Below are 20378 nucleotides of genomic sequence, written 5' to 3'. Positions count from 1 at the left end.
TATAATGTGCATTTAGGACGATTAACCATCACATATTCATCTAATATCAATGCACACTGCATCAATCAATCATCATCTTTTGACCTTCCAGTTATGAATACATTGCATCATAAGGGAATGTCAGGTTGCTATTTCATGAGTCAGTCAAGGCATACTATGTCCTAAAGCAGCATTTCGGAATGTAGGTCACAGACAAAGAACTATGTTTGAGGGGGAAGTAACATCCTTCAGATGCACTATCATAGGCACCCACTGTTAAAAGTGGTGTGAATTATAGCCTTGCATGGCCTACAGGAGTGGGGGTATAAGATAATGTAACTTGCTGAAAGAAGTGTTCTTATATCAATGAAGTAGTGTACATATGCATTCATGATTTCTTTCTCTTGTCATGTTACCCTTACAGCTGCAAACGCAAGCAAGGAAGCGGGGGACCGGTAGCAAAGAAGGGTAAGGACCGCTGTCGACAGCCAAGCACAGGAGAGCCCAAGCGCAGGTTCCAGCAGCAGGAAGGGCGTCCCACCTGGTCAGTCACTCTTTCTCAGTCAAGAAGGCTCTAGGCATGGGTTCTGGAGAATATCCAGATAGTGGCTGTGCTGGACACCAGATGCAAGGAGGAGCCAGACATGAAGATACTCCTGGCTAAGAAACATCAGTGGTGCCCCAAAAACAGGCTGCTCCATTATGTGGACCTGATGGCACCCCCTCGACCACTCAAGAGACCCCCCATTCGCCCTTACAATGCCTGCGCCTCCATGTAACGAGTAACATCTAAGGCTGCTGATAGCTGGTCAGCAGGGTCTCTCTCTGGATGTCAAAGAGATAGTGACAGAGGGAAGGATACACACAGAGAGGTGCAGGCTGACCAGCACAGAGAGATTTGCTGCCTCCTGTCCTTCTAGATTTTAGCCATCATCAAGAGACCCACCCCTCCATCTATTATTGTGCCTCCCAATAGGTCTTCCTTCTTTTTCCCTAAACAAACTCCAAAGTGTCAAGATTCTCAGGAGATGGCCGGACCTCCCCGCAAACCCAAGGCCTGCAGGGGCACCAAGTGGTTCTAATGTCAGACCCAAAAGAAGCCCAGAAACCTTTACCCTCAACCCACGACACGAGTGGGAAGACAGTGTGTGGGGTGGGGGTGGACATCTGTTAGCATCTGGGGCCTTATTTATGAAAAGTGACGCATCGCTGCGTGAAAACAGCGATGCGTCACTTTTCACTGCGCACTCCTTGCGACACCAATGATGCGTCATATTTAATGTATGACGCATCATGTCGCAAGGAGTTACAGATACGTCAGTATTTCTGACGTATCTGTGAGCGCAAAAGTGACGCATTGCTGGAGTGTGTCACAAAAGTGACGCAACTCCAGCAATGCGTCCTTTCACATGGGGAAAGCCCCATGTGAAAGGGCTTGCGTCAGTCTTACGCCTGCTGTGAGGCAGGCGCAAGATTTTGACGCAACAGCGTCCTAAAAGTGACGCAGTGAAATCTCATAGATTTCACTGCGTCACTATTACGAGGCTTTTTGTGGGGGAACGCCCCCTCTGCATACATTATACCTGACGCAGGTATAATGTGGCGCAGTGGTTTAAAAAGTGACGCATCTACCTAGATGCGTCACTTTTTAAATATGGCGCAACAAGGCGCATGTTTTACGCCGCCGATGCGTCACAAAAAGTGACGCATCAGCAGCGCAAAACTGACGCAAGGCCTCATAAATGAGGCCCCTGGACTTTTACTTTTAACATTAACTTCACTATAGGACTTTGGGGCCTTTGATTTGGACTATTTTTCTGGACATTTTACATACTTTTTGTACTGTTCTCTTTGGATTCTATAAATAGACGTATATCCTCATATTCTCTTTTTATTTTGTTCAGTTTATTGCATGTATATACTTACAAATCAATAATTGAAGCATTAATGTAAACATAATTTCTACAACAAAAAAGGAAAAACATAAGATATATAGGATGTTATTATTTTTCACAATAGTATGTCCATATGTTCCAACATAGGCCCCCAAATTTGAACCCCCAACATTTTTTTCCTCACAGATTTAATGCTATACAACCTATATTCCAAATTAAATACATTATAAAACTTTTCACACCACATTTCAAACGAAGGTGCTTCAGGTTGAAGCAACACTGAAGCAACGCACAGTCGAGCAACTGCCGCTGCCATAAAAATAAAATATCTGAATGGATAGCTTACCTCATGTTCTCAATGTTCTCTTTCCTTTGCCCAGCCACCCTGCATGTTGACTATTCCTCCCTGGAACCGGGCACTATTTTTGTTCTTTCCCTCCTTCTCAAGGGCAATTTACTTTAATTCATATTTAAAGCCTCAATGTATATAATCTTGAAAAAATTACCTAAAAATATTTGTGCCTCAACTAACGTGGATGTGTTGCTATTCTTTTGCAAGCGTGTGGGCATTGCTGTTGACATATGCGAGTATATTGCAATAAAAGGAGAATGTTAAATGATACAGACTCAGTAAAACAATACATTACGTTATTTGTAAACACCCATCTAAAATGGTCGGGGTAAATAGTTTTTTATATACAGATGTGAACAGAACAGGTTTTTCCATACAAATTCAGTGGTGGGATGGGTCAATATAAAAGTAGTGTTTTTGTATGGGGATGGATCTGTGAGTTGTGGGTGAATTGGCCATGCCCATGAAAGGAAGGAAGGGGGCTGCTGCATGCTCAGCTATGCAAAACTAGGTCAACATTGGGTTGAGAATCTGGTTATAAAGTGAGAACAGGTAGGTTTGTGGGAGGGATGTAGGTATCCCTACTTGAATTAGGCGCAAGACTTGGGCCAGCTAACTGAGATGGATCTATGTATGATAGGGCCTGTAACATCTGCTAGGCCTAAACGTTGTATTGTATTGCATTGTATTGTTTGCCAAATTTATGAAGCGTAACTTTCACCCAGCGGGTATCTTGGCGCTGTAGCACGTCACATCAACACCCACAGATGGAAAAAGGGAGTGGATTGGCAGTAAACGTTCTCCATCATCACTGGATCAAATTCTAGGGAACAGCCATGTTTTAACCTTTTTCCTAAACTGCAGGAGGTCCTGGGACTGTCTGACTTCTAATGGAAGTTTATTCCAGAGCTTTGCGGCGGCTGTGCCACCTGATTTCGCTCTTCAAAATCTAGAAGCTCTCACCAAGTAAGCAGAGGACGAGCGAAGACACCTCGTCGGAATATACCAGGCAAATTTCTCCTGTAAAGGTTTGGGTCCTGAACCATGAAGGGTTTTAAACACTATGCAAAGAGATTTAAACTGAATTATTTGCCGTATTGGGAGCCAGTGTAGCTCTGCAAGGGCCAAAGATCCCGACGAGCACCGTGGCTTCATCAAAGCCAGCTTAGCCGCGAAGGTTTGACCCTTGAAGCCCTTCATGGCTGCTCGTTTTTTGGTTCATTGCTGTTTATTCTGTCCCCTGCGTTGTTCTCATTTCTGCTCGTCTTGGTTCATTGCTGTTGGAGTGTGGAGTGGTGTGGCTCACTGGTTAGAGGCGGCAGACCCGTAAGCAGAGGACGGCCCGGGACCAGGGTTCGATTCCCGACGCGGCAGGGTCGTGGACCAGGGTCAGCGGGCTCGATAATTCTCGCCTCGTGCCTACTCCAGTCAGGGACCACACTCGGCAACTCTGGGCATTAGCTTGCCTCATCTTCACAACGGCCCCCTAGACCGCCGGGGATGCTTGGTCGCACCTTAGAGATACCCATTAGGGACCATCTCTCAGGGTGAGCCAGGACGGGTTCCCCAGCGGTCGAAGTGCGGAGCTTCTCCTCCGGGAGTTGATTCTAGCGCTATATAAACCCACAATGAAATTAAATTAAATTAAATTTATTGTGTGCCCATTGTAATTGCCTGTCTTGTGTGCCCCTCTTGTGCCCTCTTTCCTTTTTGTGCCACCCACCCGCTCCCCCCTCGCTCTCTCCCACCGCTGCGTCCCCTGCGGCCCCTCCCCCCTGGTTCCCCATTCGCCGCCCGCTCCCGCCTCCCAGCTGCTCCTCCCTCCCTCTTCCCCTCATATGGAGGCCGTGCGGTGGTAAAGGGAACGACCCTTGACCCTGTAACCAGTTAGGTCGCCCCCTCAGCCACCACACCGTCATCCTGTGTGGCGCTACCCCTACTGCTGCCACTCGCTGTGCCCCGCTGTCCCCCGGTTCGTACCGGGTGTCCCCCACGTTGTTTCCATTGCTGCTCGTTTTTTGGTTCATTGCTGTTTATTGTGTCCCCCGCGTTGTTCTCATTTCTGCTCGTCTTGGTTCATTGCTGTTTATTGTGTGCCCATTGTAATTGCCTGTCTTGTGTGCCCGTCTTGTGCCCTCTTTCCTTTCTGTGCCACCCACCCGCTCCCCCCTTGCTCTCTCCCGCCGCTGCATCCCCTGCGGCCCCGCCCCCCTGGATCCCTATTCGCCACCCCGCTCCTGCCTCCCAGCTGCTCCTCCCTCCCTCTTCCCCTCATATGGAGGCCGCGCAGCGACCGCGCAGCGTGCGCGCCGCCAGCGCGCCTTCGGTGCGCCAAAGGCAAGCCCGTCTGCGCCCGTCCGCGCCTGTACGCGCCCAGCACCAGGACCCCTGCCAAAGCCAGAAAACCCGACTGAGATACGACATCGCCGCCCTCCACGCACTCAACACCGGCCGACCTTCCGCCTGCCACCGAGCCACCCCAAAGCGCACACACGGACCCTTCACCTGCCAAGCCTGCAAATTCACCTGCCTCCAAACATGCACCCCACCCTCCGGACCAGGCAACGACAACAACCACCTCAAGCGCATCCTACTCAACACCCGCTCCGTCCACAAACACGCCGTAGAACTCTGGGACCTCCTCGATACAACAGCACCAGACATCGCCTTCCTCACGGAAACCTGGATGAACGCCTCCTCTGCCCTGGACATCGCCATAGCCATCCCGGACGACTGCAAGATCACCCGTAAGGACCGCATCAACCAAATCGGAGGAGGAATCGCCATCGTCTACAGGAACACCATCAGAGTCACGACCAACGCCGAAGATACCCTCACCACCGCCGAACACCTACACTTCCAGATCCACACCAACCCCAAGACCACCCTCAGAGGAACCCTCATCTACAGACCCCCGGGCCCGCGCACACAATTCAGCGAAACCATCGCCGACTTCATCAGCCCGCATGCCCTCGCCACATTAGAATACATCCTCCTAGGGGACCTGAATTTCCACCTGGAGAACAATAACGACAACAACACCACCATCCTGCTCAACAACCTCGGACTCAAGTAACTGGTCAACACCCCCACCCACTATGCCGGCCACACGCTCAACCCCATCTTCTCCGCCAGCAACCACGTCTCCTTCAGCCACTCCACCGGACTACATTGGACCGACCACTGTTGCATCCATTTCACCTTTAAGAAGACTGCTTCCCACCACTGCCCACAACAGATCCCCCGCAGAAGCTGGAGCAAAATCACCACAGACCAGCTAACCACATCACTGAGCCAAAACCCACCAACCGACACCTCTGACACCAACGACGCAGCCCGCAACCTCGCACAGTGGATCACCGACTGCGACGACGCCCTTGCTCCACTGAAGAACCCCCCAGGCAAGAACTACAACAGGAAAACCACATGGTTCACCGACGCCCTCAAAGAATCAAAGAAATCCTGCCGAACTCTCGAGAAATCCTGGCGCCACGAATGAACAACAGAAAACATGACAGCTCTCAAGAACGCCACTCGCAAACACCACTAGCTGATCCGCACCACCAAAAGAACATCGTTCAAAGAGCGGCTGGACAACAACACACACAACAGCAGGGAACTCTTCAGCATCGTAAAAGAGCTCTCCAACCCCAGCGCCAGCAACAATGACATCACACCGTCGCAAGACCTCTGCAACTCCCTCGCCACGTTCTTCTACCGCAAAATCACCGATATACATGACAGCTTCGGCGCTCAAACTCCGCCACCACTCGCCCAACCAACGCCCCCCACCACCATCCTCAGCGCCTGGACACCCATTAGCACTGAAGACACCACCCACATCATGAACACCATCCACTCTGGCTCCCCCTCGGACCTGTGCCCTCACCACATCTTCCACAAGGCCGACACCATCATCGCACCCCACCTCCAGAACGTCATAAACAGCTCCTTCACATCCACCACCTTCCCAGAAAGCTGGAAACACGCAGAGATCAACGCCCTTCTATAGAAACCCACAGCGGACCCTAAAGACCTCAAGAACTTCCGCCCCATCTCTCTCCTTCCCTTCCCGGCAAAAGTCATCGAGAAGACCGTCAATAAACAGCTGACTACATTCCTCGAGGCAAACAACTCCCTTGACCCATCCCAGTCCGGATTTTGAGCCAACCACAGCACCGAGACCGCCCTCATCGCAGCCACTGACGACATCAGGACCCTGCTGGGCAACGGGGAAACAACCGCTCTCATCCTCCTAGACCTCTCAGCTGCCTTTGATACCGTCTGCCACCGCACCCTAATAACCCGCCTCCACGACACTGGGATCCCAGGAAAAGCCCTGGACTGGATCACCTCGTTCCTCTCCAACAGAACCCAGAGAGTCCGCCTCCCTCCCTTCCGCTCCGCGGCTACCGAGATCATCTGCGGCGTACCCCAAGGCTCCTCGCTCAGCCCAACCCTCTTCAATATCTACATGAGCCCCCTCGCCGCCATCGCACGCAAACACAACCTCAACATCTTCTCCTACGCCGACGACACCCAGCTAATACTCTCCCTCACCAAGGACTCAGTCATCACCAAAACCAACCTCCAGGAAGGAATGAAAGACATCGCGGAATGGATGAAGCTCAGTCGTCTGAAACTGAACTCAGACAAGACAGAGGTCCTCATCCTCGGACAATCCCCTTCCGCCTGGGACGACTCCTGGTGGCCCACAGCGCTGGGCACCGCACCGACACCCACGGACCACGCACGTAACCTGGGATTCATCCTGGACTCCTCACTCTCGATGACCAAATAATTCAACAGGAACCACAGCCAAACTTCAGAAACAACGTCAGCACATACAGAACGCCTCCGCAAGACTCATCCTCGACGTCCCTCGCCACAGCCACATATCTGCCCACCTAAGAAACCTGCACTGGCTTCCCATCAGCAAAAGGATCACGTTCAGGCTCCTCGCCCACGCACACAAGGCGCTCCACGACATGGGCCCCGAATACCTCAACAACCGCCTCACCTTCTACACTCCGACCCGCCAGCTCCGCTCCACCAGCCTCACCCTGGCCACGTCCCACGGATTCGCAGAACCACCACCGGAGGAAGATCGTTCGCCTACCTGGCCGCCAAGACATGGAACTTCCTCCCCGCCCACCTACGTCTGACTCAGGACCACCTCACCTTCAGGAAACACCTCAAGACCTGGCTATTCTAGTAATAACAGCACCCCCCCTCCCTTCAGCACCTTGAGACCCTCACGGGTGAGTAGCGCACTCTATAAATGCATTGATTGATTGATTGATTGATTGAAGGCGTTCAATGAGGAATATTGGAGACTCCAGTAATAAGGCATTACAATAGTCCAGCCTGCTAAGGATGATACTTCCAACTAGCAAGGCTCTAGCCGTGATAGGCAGCAGCGAAAGGATATTCCTCAATGCTCTGATGAGGGAGAAACAGCTCCCCACTCATTTATTTACTTGTCCTTTCAAATTCAGATTAGCATCAGGCATTACTCCCAGATTGCGTACTGATGTAGCAGGAACAGGAGTAGGGGTTGTTGAAGAAGGCCAAAAATTATCAGGAAATGGGGAGGGAACTTTCCCAACAGCACAGTATAGGACTTCAGTCTTGTCCGAGCTAGTTAAATTGTAGAGAGTTTGCCCTTAACCAGAAAGCAGTGTCCTGCATGCAGGCATGAAAAGTCTCTAAAGATATGGACTGGCTACCTTCCATGGAGAAAAAAAGTAGAATAATATCAGCATAATTCACCAATTTTACACCATGCGTCTTTATAATATTAATCAGTGGTCTCATTAAATGTTAAACAAAATCGAGCTGATTGCAGATTCCTGAGGAGCGCCATGGTGGATGTTGGAAAACTCGGATTGATACGGAGGGAGGGAGACCGCCTGACGTCTACCACATAAGTAGGAACGGAAACAATCTAGAGCCTTGCCCAATACCCCAACCTCTCCAAGTCTGTTCAGCAGGATATCATGGTTGACCGTGTCGAAAGCAGCGGACAGGTCAAGCAGAATGAGAATGCCAGAATCTCCCCTATCCGCACGCTGCCAAAGATTGTCCAACACGGTCACAAGTGCAGTCTCGGTTCCATAATCAGGACGAAAACCTAAGTGCACATCATCTAACCTGGTGTTAGATTCTAGGAACTGGGACAAGGTCCTGCTGACCAGTCGCTCGATGATCTTAACCGGATAGGGTCAAAGAGAAATAGGTCTGTAATTACTAGCACAGGTAGGGTCAAGTGTCAACTTTTTCTGTAGTGGGGTAACCATCAGCCTGTTTCCAACAGGCTGGTACTGATCCAGAAGTCAAAGCGCTGTTGCAAATCTGCCGGAGAATGGGAAACACTTCAGAGCCCAATTCCTTCCAGATTTTGTGTGGGAGAGGATCCAAAGGAGAACCGTATGACACACCCAATGCAATTCTATTAAAGATCTCCTCCGTGGGTGGCTCAAAATGCTGCAAAGAGGTCAGGTTGCCAATCTCGGCCCCATTCTCCATCCTTATGTCTCATGTTCCATCAATTCTACTATTAGAACCCTCCTTCCCAGTAAGATTATCCACCTTCAATCCATCAATGATTGTATTTATATTCTCCATAAAGAAGGTCGCCAAACTATCACAAAGAGCCTGGGTTGGCACGATCTTGGTTTGCGCACATTCAGTAGTAATGTCCTTCACTATTTAAAAAAAACTTCTGGGGTGATTTTTGGAATTCAGAATAATGTCTGCAAAGTATTCTGACTTTGCCAAGCCAATTCCCTTCCTGTAATTCATTATTGTGACCTTCCACGCATATTTGTCCTCATCAGAGTATAGCTGCCTCTATTTCCTCTCTGCCTGCTGACAGATCAGTTTAAGAGATTTCAGATGTTCATTATACCAACAAGCTGATGGTCCACCAATCTTCTTACAGTTTTTCATGGGAGCAACCTGATCAAGCCTCGACTTAATCTGATCACAAAAAAATCTGCATAGTTATCTTTAGGGGTGGGCGGAATATACGTTACGCAAATCTCCGCGAAACGATAACAAATATCTACGAACACACAGAAATTCCGCGAACACGTGGAATTGTTTGTTCGCAATGCTTTTTTCCTGTTCGCAATCGCTGTTTGCATGCTCGGGGGGAAATATCTTGTGAACACGCATTTTGAGAAGGAGAACAAGCAAAACATTTCACAAAGTCACGGAACGCAGAATTTTGGGCAATTTTGCACTCTCCGCGGAACGCAAAATTACCCAAATTCCGCGAGCTGGACGGAATTTGCCGCCCAGGCCTAGTTATCTTCCACTTTCTCCCCATTGTTAGAATCTTCTTCAAAGAAGAAGATTGAAGATGATGCAGTCTTTCCTTTAAGGAGTCCGTTCCAATCTCTACTCCTGAACTTCCCCAAATGATGTTCGGACCATCCGGCCGGAAACACTTCTACTGCTGCCAAGGCCTGTTCCTTGGAGAAGACCAAGTCCAGTGTATTCCCGCCCCTGTCCTATGGGTAGCCTCTGTGATCCATTGGCGCAGGTTCAGGCTCTCACAGGAGTGGATGAGATTATTGTATCATGAGTCGAAATTTCCCTTTAGCCAATAATTAAAATCACCCAAAATGATCAAATTAGAACCGGTGAGGGCCATGTTACAAATGACATCTATCAGTCCCTGCATATGTAGGCTGCTAATTACTCCCGGGGGTCTGTAACAAATTATGCCCGCCAATAGTTTTCCTTTGAGGTCTTTGAGTGAGAATCCCAACAGTTCAAAACCCTCTACCTCATCAACATCCATTAAGGCCAAATCCCATGCCTCCTTAAAAATAATCTGTACCCCACCTCCTCGGCCTCCAGCTCGTGGTTTATGTAAAACTTTATAACCTAGAGGGCATGCCATTCCTGGTTCTAGATCAGATCCAGGGTGAGTCCAGGTTTCAGTCATGAAGAGAGCATCTAAGCAGTGATTTTCCAATAGCAGCTGGATCTCCACATAATGTTTTGGTAGAGATCTAACATTGAGCAGCCCTCCTACCAAGACAGCTCCTCTGACAAAATCTGACTCTAAGCCAGCAGTATCCTCAAATCTGAACAAGCCAGCCTTATCGCTCACTTTCTTTCCTAACTCTCGAAGTGCCTCACTAGTATAGCAAAGCTTCTTGTGGCACCTTCCATCCTCCTCCCTCGATATCCAGAGATGTTCCTGGTGCAAATTGAATCACACAAAAGGTCAGCTGCGGGCGGTAGTGGGAGTAGCGGCCGGGCGGTGATGTGGGGAGGGGCAGGGTGGGGGGTAGTAATGTATGGATTACGGAGTTTAGCAGGTAAGTAAACATATAAATAAATAAAACAAATTTTGTTGCGTGCACTGCATCACCAAATGCGATGTAGTGCGCGCAACGAAATTCGTTTGATTTATTTATATGTTTACTTACCTGTTAAACTCCGTAATCCATACATTACTACCCCCCACCGTGCCCCTCCCCCTCCCCACGTCACCGACCGGCCGGTTCTTCCACTACCAGCCGCGGCTGCAAAAGGTAATAGGAGGATGCTTGCAAAAAGTAATACCACTGGCAATCTCTTGGGGTAGCATTACATCTAATTGTTTTTATCTAACTGTTCCACTGTAGACAATAGTCGCATTATGCAAATAAGTGCTGACCCTGCTCCTAACGGAAACAGGGCACCCTAAACTGACAAATGAGGCTTCCTCCAAAATGGAATGCAAGCTGCCCAAGATCGGTTTTGGCTTTGTTAGGCCTCGTCAGTGAGGTATATCTTGGATCCTATAGCACAGTGACCAAGGGACCCACAACTGGGCATACCCTTGGCCACTTAGGGAATAACATCAATCACACAAAAGGTGATGGGAGACATGCTTGAAAAAAAGTCTTACCACTGGCAATCATTCTAGGTAGCATTCTGTCCCATCTTTTTTCACCCATTGTGAGTCCAATGCTCACTGTACAACTGGAACCAAGCTACACTCGACTGACGATGCCCAATCAGGCCAAAACCAGTCTTGGGTTGCTTGAATTCCAGTTCAGGGAGGGACTAATAGGCAATTCAGATTGGACTGTTACTATTGAAGCACGACAATCGGACATGACCCTTCTTAGGGGATTTCCCTAAAACATTTTGCTTTTTCCTCCTTGTTTTTGCTGATTCTGTTTTAGTGGCCTTAGGACTCTGGGCGCTATCCCACTGTAATGCAGTGTGAAAGCACATGCATCCTTCCTACACATTTTAGGGTGTGGTGCTTACCTGATTGGTTTAGGTGCTGTGCCAGTGAGGACCCTGTAAAGAGGTATACCATATTCCGAGGACAGGTACTACACTGGCTACCAGTGGGCGGCAGCACTAATTGTGTCATCTACAAGAATAGCCTTTCAAACATGCCTCTAGCCTGCCATTGCAGGCCTGTGTGTGCGCAGTTTCACTTATGCTCTGGTTGCCATTTCTAAACCATTAGCCAATGCTGAGTAGGCCGTTCACTACCACTAGGACACCCCTAGGGTAAGCCCTGAGGGGTGGGGAAAGTGGTAAAGGAAAGGCAGTGCAGGTACACATGTGTGTTCCCTGCCCCTGTAGTGAATAATCCCAATTAGGGTTTTCTCTCTCTAGGAGGTTTGCTCTCCCCATAGGTTAACATGGGGGAATGGCTGAGATTACCTTAAGGTGCTGGATGGCCTACCGTGGAGCAGCATCATGTTGTTTACTATCATTGGATTCACAATGACAAACCCTCTCCTGTGGTGATAATGGGCTTGTCATTAATAGCTTAGAAATGCCACTTCTAGAAACTATGTTGCAAATAACGTCTCAACAAGCATTACTTAGAGGACAATTGTACTTTCAAGGAAGCATACACATACAAGTTGAAAATGAAGGGAAACAGAGAGATGATAAAATATACTTAAGTGCAATGAATGCAATATTTGTTGTGTATTTAGACAAAAGAAAAAGCAAAATAATAATAACAGCACTCTGTTACATTACATGTTCATGTAACCTGTATAAACCTTGTGCACAACAGTGCTCGTGAAACATAAAGTGAACGGTGCAGGCGACAAGTGAAGGTTTATATACAGCGAAAAGATGGCGCAGAGAAGCACATAAACATATACAATGGGCTCCTGGCGGTTTCCCATACATTAATGCATTTTGAAATACAATTAATTTTGAGGGAAACATGAAGGTGGCGCCAAGGGTGCTGAAGGGTCATCGACGTTTCGACCTGTGCAAATTTCAGGTCATCATCAGGACCAGGTTACGGTATTTATAAGAGTGCTGTATAGGGTGAAGTGGAGAATAAATGAACCTCAATTGTAATTGGATCAAACAAATGTTAATGATGATAAAGACAGAAGAAACAAGGATAGGAAAAAGAAATGATAGTTTAAAATATAGTTGAAAGAAGAAGGAGAATAGTGAATATACCAGGGGCAAGGATTCAACCTGGTTGGACACGTAATCAAGTATTCCACTATTAAAAGAACAATAAAAAGCAAGTACGTCTACGGTCTCGCACTTTTGATATGGAATTCATGGTAGCAAGAGGCGTTCACGAGACCCAAAGCCTCCCCCAGACACTGCCCAGCCTCAAACTTCATCTTACGGAGGCTGTGAGGAGACAAGCCCTGTATAGAATTCTAACTGCGAGACTACATCCTCTCCCTCTCAAAGAACTATATGTTATGTTATGTTATTAAAATTTGTAGAGCGCACGTATACCCGTGGGTGTCTTGGCGCTATGGACGGGCGAGGAAACCGGGAACGTAAGGTCAGCCATCACGGAGTGCCGCCTTTGCAACTACAAACGTGAGTTATTGGCCCATATTTTACTCTGCTGCCCGGCGCTGCGCCTAGCCCACAGAATCTACCTCAGGCCAATCCTCGTCCAACTGGGCACTCGCACAGCAAAGGAGGCAGTCCATCGCCTCCACACATTGGACACAGTGAAGCATATGGCCAACTTTGGCAAATTCGTCCATTTCACCCGCATAAAATTGAAGGGCACCTCCCCCTATCCCACTAGGCAGGCACTGCTTTGGCTGCCGCTTAGCTACTTTTTCAAAACAGACTTATTTAATATAAAAGACTGATTATTACTTGATTGTTTTTATCTAAGAAAGCAAAAGAGAATTTTAACATTGTGTTGCATGTACACTTGCTCTTTTAGATTTTTAGATTTTTCTACTGTCATTATATAAACTGTCTTTTTGTAATGGTTTTAAGTAACCACACAATTAAAGAATTCATTCATTTGCTCATTAATATTGAGGATGTCAGAACTGGGTCGTATCTAAGGAAAGAGTGGAAGGAGCGAAAACATTTGCAAAAACAGCCCCCCAGGGGCCCAAAAACGGCCTTCGCCCTGACGGCCCACTGGGGAAATGCCAGGTGTCCGATATGGTCAGTCCGGCCCTAATTGTGTGTCAAATGGGCATCAGGGCCAGATTTAGATCTTGGTGAAGGGGGATAAAGACTCCATCACAAACGTGACTGATATCCCGTCAGCCGTCTTACGTTAATACTGCAGACAGAATATTTGTCGCGTTCGAGACGGAGTATTCCCTCCGCCGAGATCTAACTCAGCCCCTTAGTCTAATGATAAAACTCCAACAAAGGACTTGTACCAAATGGTTTGGACTTTGCTTGGACAAAGGATCCCAGCCCTATGGGGAGGTATACAGAAAAGGAGATTTGTCTCCCACGCGGCGTCACACTCAAGGAAAGTAGCTGAAATTCGGGTGCTATTTACAAGCCCCTTGCGCCGCTGGTGCGTCACTTAATATTGGAAGAATGACACATTGGCGGCGCAAGAGGCTTGTAAATAAGCCTCTTAGTGCCTGGCGAGAGGCTAGAAAGGCTCAAGGAGACAGTCATTTGAAAGATTCACACCAGAGGATTTAGACTGGAAGAAATTACTGATGGAAAATGTCAAGAATCAAAGAGAGAATCAATCAATATTTTGACAGAATCTCTTACAGGAGGAAAAATCAACTCATAAAAAAAGACTTTTGTTTTTTGGAATGTTTTTGAAACCCTCTAATGGTTATAGCAATACCCAGCAAGTGCACCAGATAGCTATAATTCCATGATTTTTTTTTTAAATAGCTGGAGGGAACTCAGTGCACGTGAAACAGATCTGCTAGCTAAAATGGCTAACTTTCTCTGCAATATTTTTTAGCTTTTCGCTCGGAAAAATCTCCTTTATTGCTTGGATGATAATCCCACTTTCTCCAACTACCAAGACTAACCAGCACCAAATTACATAAAAACAATTGTTCGGTGGTATTGGGGTAAAACTTTGATATTACTAAAACTGACGTTTTTTCAAAAAATATTCGAGTTCTCACACTGAGAAATACACACTCGACGGCTTCCAACGCAAACTTAGCTCCACCTTAGTATGTTTTCTAAGTGAATACGTACATATATGTATATTAAAAAATATTGGTACAAGTTATTATGGTTGGTTAATTACATCATAAGCTAATATGTTAAAAATATAAAAACTCTCTTAAAATGCTTCACTAGAAAGGATATTTGGCCCCAATTCAAAACGTCAATTCGATGATTTTCTCCAATGACTGTATTGTGTTTAACGTTACAGAACACGGAGGCCCAAATGTACCAAGCCCTGGCATTGCCACATCCTGCAATGCAGCACATGGCAACAACAGGGCTTCAGTGGGATTTACTAAGCGGTGCAAAGCCACCTGTTGTGGGTCTGCGTGCATAGTAAATCTGGAGTGACGCATGGCAGCGCAGGTTGCTGCTTTGTGTTACTGTGCCCTGGGAAGGGGTTCAACGGGTGGAAGCATGGGTGTTCCCATGCTTCCATCCGCGGTTTTTGGTGCATTCCTAAATTTATTAAGACTAGTAACCCTGGGGGATGCGTCAAAATGCAACACCTTCCCAGGTTAGGAGTAACAACGAGAAATATGTTTATTTCTCCTCGTTTTTTTCCTTTTTTATGTGCATCCTGCAGCACACATAGAAAAAGGAAATAGCCTCAGAGGATTGTTTTGTGCAGGAAGGTATGCTTTCATTTCCTTATTGTGATGGATTAAACCCAGATCTGTTGACTGGGTGTGAGTGTTTGATTGGTTCAGATGCTCCGTCCATCACCACCCCCTTTTGTACCGCTTTGTTCGCCATAAGTGTGGCAGGGTATGCTCAGGCGTGAGTCCCTTGCTCACTTTGCCACTGGATTCAAGCAAGCCTGTTTGAAGACGGCTGAAATGCCAGAAACCGGTCCTAGGTAGCTTGTTTCCGGTCCAGGGAAGGCATGGCTTGGCAGTTCGGGCTGGACTGTTCCCATGAGGCACAGGGTCAGACTGATTTGCATATGGCCATGTCTGAACTGGGGTGGCGGAGTGAGCTAAAGAACGGTGATGGGTCAAACCCAGATCTGTTGACTGGGTGTGACTGTTTGATTGGTTCAGATGCTCCGTCCATCACCACCCCCTTTTGTACCGGTTCATTTCCTTATTAGCACCATAGTCGTCCAGTGCCAATTGTGAGTAGGTGAGCCGGTGTCTTCATTCTAAGACCATAGATACACCGACGCGCAGTACGTTCAACATGCCTCGTTAGATGTGTGTAATACACAGGCCAACTGGAATTATGCAATTCTGCGGCAGCAGTGCTTTTTGCACCATTATGGATTTGCCGCATCTGCCACACAATCCATCATCTGCTGCAGAATTTGCAGATTTTAACAACATAAAAATAGTTTCCAGCTCAAACGGATCAAAAGTTACTAACAGAAAAAAAGCTGTGATACTTATTGCTTTCCAGTGGAATGACCTTTGCAAAGATTGGTAGTCATCTATATTTAGCTTATTGCTGTATTTTGGTGTTGAGGTGGACCATTTGCTAAGGCAGTGCTGATATGGGTAAAATGCCAGATAATTAAGTAATATTATTGGAAGAAGTGCCACATAATGAAGAATAATTAGTCATGTCCTGCAGCATAATTTAGTCAACCATGCCGCATAACTTGGATTTAGGCCCAGATCTCTGTACTGGGGTGAATGTATGAAATTGTTCTACATTCTGTCCATCAACTGTTGTTTTGCATTTGTCACCCCGAGTGAGACGGGTATGCCCAGACGTGAGTCCCAGGCTCTTCACACCACTGGAGTCAAGCTATCCTGGCTGAAGACGGCTGATAGCCAGAAACCGGTCCTAGGATGCTTGATTCTGGTCCAGGAAAGACGTGGCTTGGCAGTTCGGGCTGGACTGTTCCCATGAGGCACAGGGTCAAGGCTGATTTGTTTATGGCCATGTCTGAACTGGGGTGGTGTGGAGTGCAAACAAACGATGGATTTAGGCCCAGATCTCTGTACTGGGGTGAATGTATGACATTGTTCTGCATTCTGTCCATCAAGTGTTATTTTTGCATTTGTCACCCCGAGTGGGCTGGGTATGCTCAGACGTGAGTCCCATGCACTCCACACCACTGGAGTCAAGCTATCCTGGCTGAAGATGGCTGATAGCCAGAAACCGGTCCTAGGATGCTTGATTCCGGTCCAGGGAAGACATGGCTTGGCAGTTCGGGCTGGACTGTTCCCATGAGGCACCGGGTCAAGGCTGATTTGCATATGGCCATGTCTGACCTGGGGTGGTGTGGAGTGCGAAAAAACGATGGATTTAGGCCCAGATCTCTGTACTGGGGTGAATGTATGACATTGTTCTACATTCTGTCCATCAACTGTTGTTTTTGCATAACTTGGACGCCACGGTCGGGAGGGAGTTATGGTAACTCAGTTATCGACCCCAAGGTTCACTAACAATAGTGCAGCGCGCTTTCCCTGCCGTTCAGCTTTCTAGCACTGAGTGTTCCCTGTAGTGACAAAGGACACTTCCTGTGGCAAGGTTTGTTTGTGGCAGGGATGCTCAGGGGCGGGGGCCGAGCCTCGGAGCCTGGCCTTCGACTCCTCAAGAGGCCCGAGGGCAGGCAGTCACAGCCAGGGAGGGGGGGGGACACAAACAGGGTGCATTCAGTGTTTGTGAGCGCGTCAATGGGGGAGTGACGAGCACGTGGCAAGGACAGCAAAGCAACACAAAGCAATCACGTCGGCGTGAGAGCAAATAAAGGGGGTATAAATAAGCAGCCCCGGCAGAGAGGGGACTCTAGTGAGGAGGCTGAGAGGCAGCACCGCAGCAGACCCCCCCTCGTCTCGTGAGCTACAAAGATGTCGGACGCCTCCCTGCCTGCCTGCTTCCTCTGCCTGCTGGCCCTCTGCTCCGCCTGCTACATCCAGAACTGCCCGCGAGGCGGCAAGAGGTCCTTCCCCGACGCCGATGTCAGAGAGGTGCAGTATGTGCCGCACGTGTGCGTGAGCCTGTGTGCGTGAGCGTGTGCCTCCCTCCATCTGCGTGTGCTTCAGAGAATTGATGCTCGTGCCACCCTGTGTGTGCGTGTACTTCAGAGCTGCTGCATGTGCCACCCTGTATGTGCGTGTACTTCAGAGCTGCTGCCTGTGCCACCCTGTATGTGCGTTCAGAGCTGCTGCCTGTGCCACCCTGTATGTGCGTGTACTTCAGAGCTGCTGCAGCCTGTGCCACCCTGTATTTGCGCGTGTACTTCAGAGATTGATAATTGTGCCACCCTACATGTGTGTGTGTGTATTTCAGAGAGCAGTCTGTGCCACCCTGTGTGTGTGTACTTCAGAGAGCTGCAGCCTGTGCCACCCTGTATGTGTGTGTGTACTTCAGAGAGCTGCTGCCTGTGCCACCCTGTATGTGCGTGTACTTCAGAGCTGCTGCAGCCTGTGCCACCCTGTATTTGCGCGTGTACTTCAGAGATTGATAATTGTGCCACCCTACATGTGTGTGTGTGTATTTCAGAGAGCAGTCTGTGCCACCCTGTGTGTGTGTACTTCAGAGAGCTGCAGCCTGTGCCACCCTGTATGTGTGTGTGTACTTCAGAGAGCTGCAGCCTGTGCCACCCTGTATGTGTGTGTGTACTTCAGAGCTGCTGCCTGTGCCACCCTGTATGTGCGTGTGCTTCAGATAGTTGCAGTCTTTGCCACCCTGTGTGTGTGCGTGTACTTCAGAGCAGCTGCCTGTGCCACCCTGTATGTGCGTGTGCTTCAGATAGTTACAGTCTGTGCCACCCTGTATGTGTGCGTGTACTTCTGAGCTGCTGCCTGTGCCACCCTGTGTGTGCTTCAGATAGTTGCAGTCTGTGCCACCCTGTGTGTGATTCAGATAGTTGCAGTCTGTGCCACCCTGTATGTGTGCATGTACTTCAGAGAATTTATACTTGTGCCACCCTGTGCGTGTATTTCAGAGCCGCTGCCTATGCCTCCCTGTGTGTGCGTGTGCTTCAGAGAGCTGCAGCCTGTGCCACCCTGTATGTGCGCGTGTACTTCAGAGATTGATAATTGTGCCACCCTACATGTGTGTGTGTGTATTTCAGAGAGCAGTCTGTGCCACCCTGTGTGTGTGTACTTCAGAGAGCTGCAGCCTGTGCCACCCTGTATGTGTGTGTGTACTTCAGAGAGCTGCAGCCTGTGCCACCCTGTATTTGTGCGTGCACTTCAGAGAGCTGCTGCCTGTGCCACCCTGTATGTGTGCGTGTACTTCAGAGAGCTGCTGCCTGTGCCACCCTGTATGTGTGCGTGTACTTCAGAGAGCTGGCTGCCGTGCCATCTTGTATGTGTATGTTTGTGTGAGAGTTGTCTGTGCCACCCTGTATGTGTGCATGTACTTTAGTGCTCTGCTGTCTGTGCCACCCTGTACATATGCGTGTGCTGTTGAGCTCTGCACCCTGTGCCACCCTGCATGTGCAAGTGTATTTCAGAGAGCTGTGTGTGCCACCATGTATGTGCAAATACTTCATAGAGGTACTGCCTGAGCCCCCATGTATGTGCGTGTACTGCAGAGAGCTGCAGCTTTTGCCATCCTGTATGTGCGTGGACTTCAGAGCTGCTGCCTGTGCAACCCTCTGTGTGCGTGGACTTCAGAGAATTGATACTTGTGCTACCCTGTGTGCATGTACTTCAGAGAGTTGCAGCCTGTGCCACCCTGTATGTGCGTGTACTTCGGAGAGCTGCAGCCTGTGCCACCCTCTGTGTGCGTGGACTTCAGAGCTGCTGCCTGTGCCACCCTGTATGTGCGTGTACTTCAGAGAATTGATACTTGTGCCACCCTGTGCGTGTACTTCAGAGCTGCTGCCTGCGCCACCCTGTATGTGCGTGTGCTTCAGAGAGCTGATGCCTGTGCCACCCTATCTATGCATGTATTTCAGAGAACTGCAGCCTGTGCCACCCTGTATGTGTGCGTGTACTTTAGAGCTTTGCTGCCTGCGCCAGCCTGTGTGTGTACTACAGAGGGGTGCAGTATATTCTATACAGTGTCCATGTATATTTAGGCGTGGTGCACACTACAGCTTGTGTGTACATAGGCGTACACCACAGCTTGCGTGTACAGAGGTGTACACTACGGCTTGTATGTACATAGACGTACACCACAGCTTGCGTGTACAGAGGTGTACACTACGGCTTGTTTGTACATAGACGTACACCTCAGCTTGCGTGTACAGAGGTGTACACCACAGCTTGCGTGTACAGAGGTGTACACTACGGCTTGTGTGTACATAGACGTACACCACAGCTTGCGTGTACAGAGGTGTACACTACGGCTTGTGTGTACATAGACGTACACCACAGCTTGCGTGTACAGAGGTGTACACTACGGCTTGTGTGTACATAGACGTACACTGCAGCTTGAGTGTACAGAGGTGTACACTACAGCTTGTGTGTACATAGGCGTACACCACAGCTTGCGTGTACGGAGGTGCACACTACAGCTTGTGGTACATAGACGTACACTACAGCTTGAGTGTACAGAGGTGTACACTACAGCTTGTGTGTACATAGGCGTACACCACAGCTTGCGTGTACGGAGGTGCACACTACAGCTTGTGGTACATAGACGTACACTACAGCTTGCGTGTACAGAGGTGTACACCACAGCTTGCGTGTACAGAGGTGTACACTACAGCTTGTGTGTACATAGGTGTACACCACAGCTTATGTGTACAGAGGTGTACACGCTCTGTACACCACAGCTTGCGTGTACAGAGGTGTACACTACAGCTTGTGTGTACATAGGTG

General features: G+C 48.7%; 1 protein-coding gene across 2 annotated transcripts in view; it reads left to right on the top strand.

The window, feature by feature from the left end:
* Positions 1-20378, top strand: part of LOC144821887 (vasotocin-neurophysin VT-like) — a 165857-nt gene that overhangs the window by 118569 nt on the left and 26910 nt on the right. Inside the window, exon 3 of one of the 2 annotated variants that reach the window (XR_013608489.1) lies at positions 404-447. Coding sequence is in view for 1 of the 2 variants with exons in the window: in XM_078679043.1 (XP_078535169.1) it covers positions 17451-17570 (120 nt within the window). In the remaining variant the exon portion in view is untranslated. Of the gene's footprint in view, positions 1-403; positions 448-17400; positions 17571-20378 lie in introns of those variants that run through there. The other variant, XM_078679043.1, reaches the window with a different exon arrangement.

The sequence above is a fragment of the Lissotriton helveticus genome, chromosome 2_2, assembly GCF_964261635.1.
Source record: "Lissotriton helveticus chromosome 2_2, aLisHel1.1, whole genome shotgun sequence".
Lineage (NCBI taxonomy): Eukaryota > Metazoa > Chordata > Amphibia > Caudata > Salamandridae > Lissotriton > Lissotriton helveticus.
This window is presented reverse-complemented; position numbering and strand designations above follow the sequence as displayed.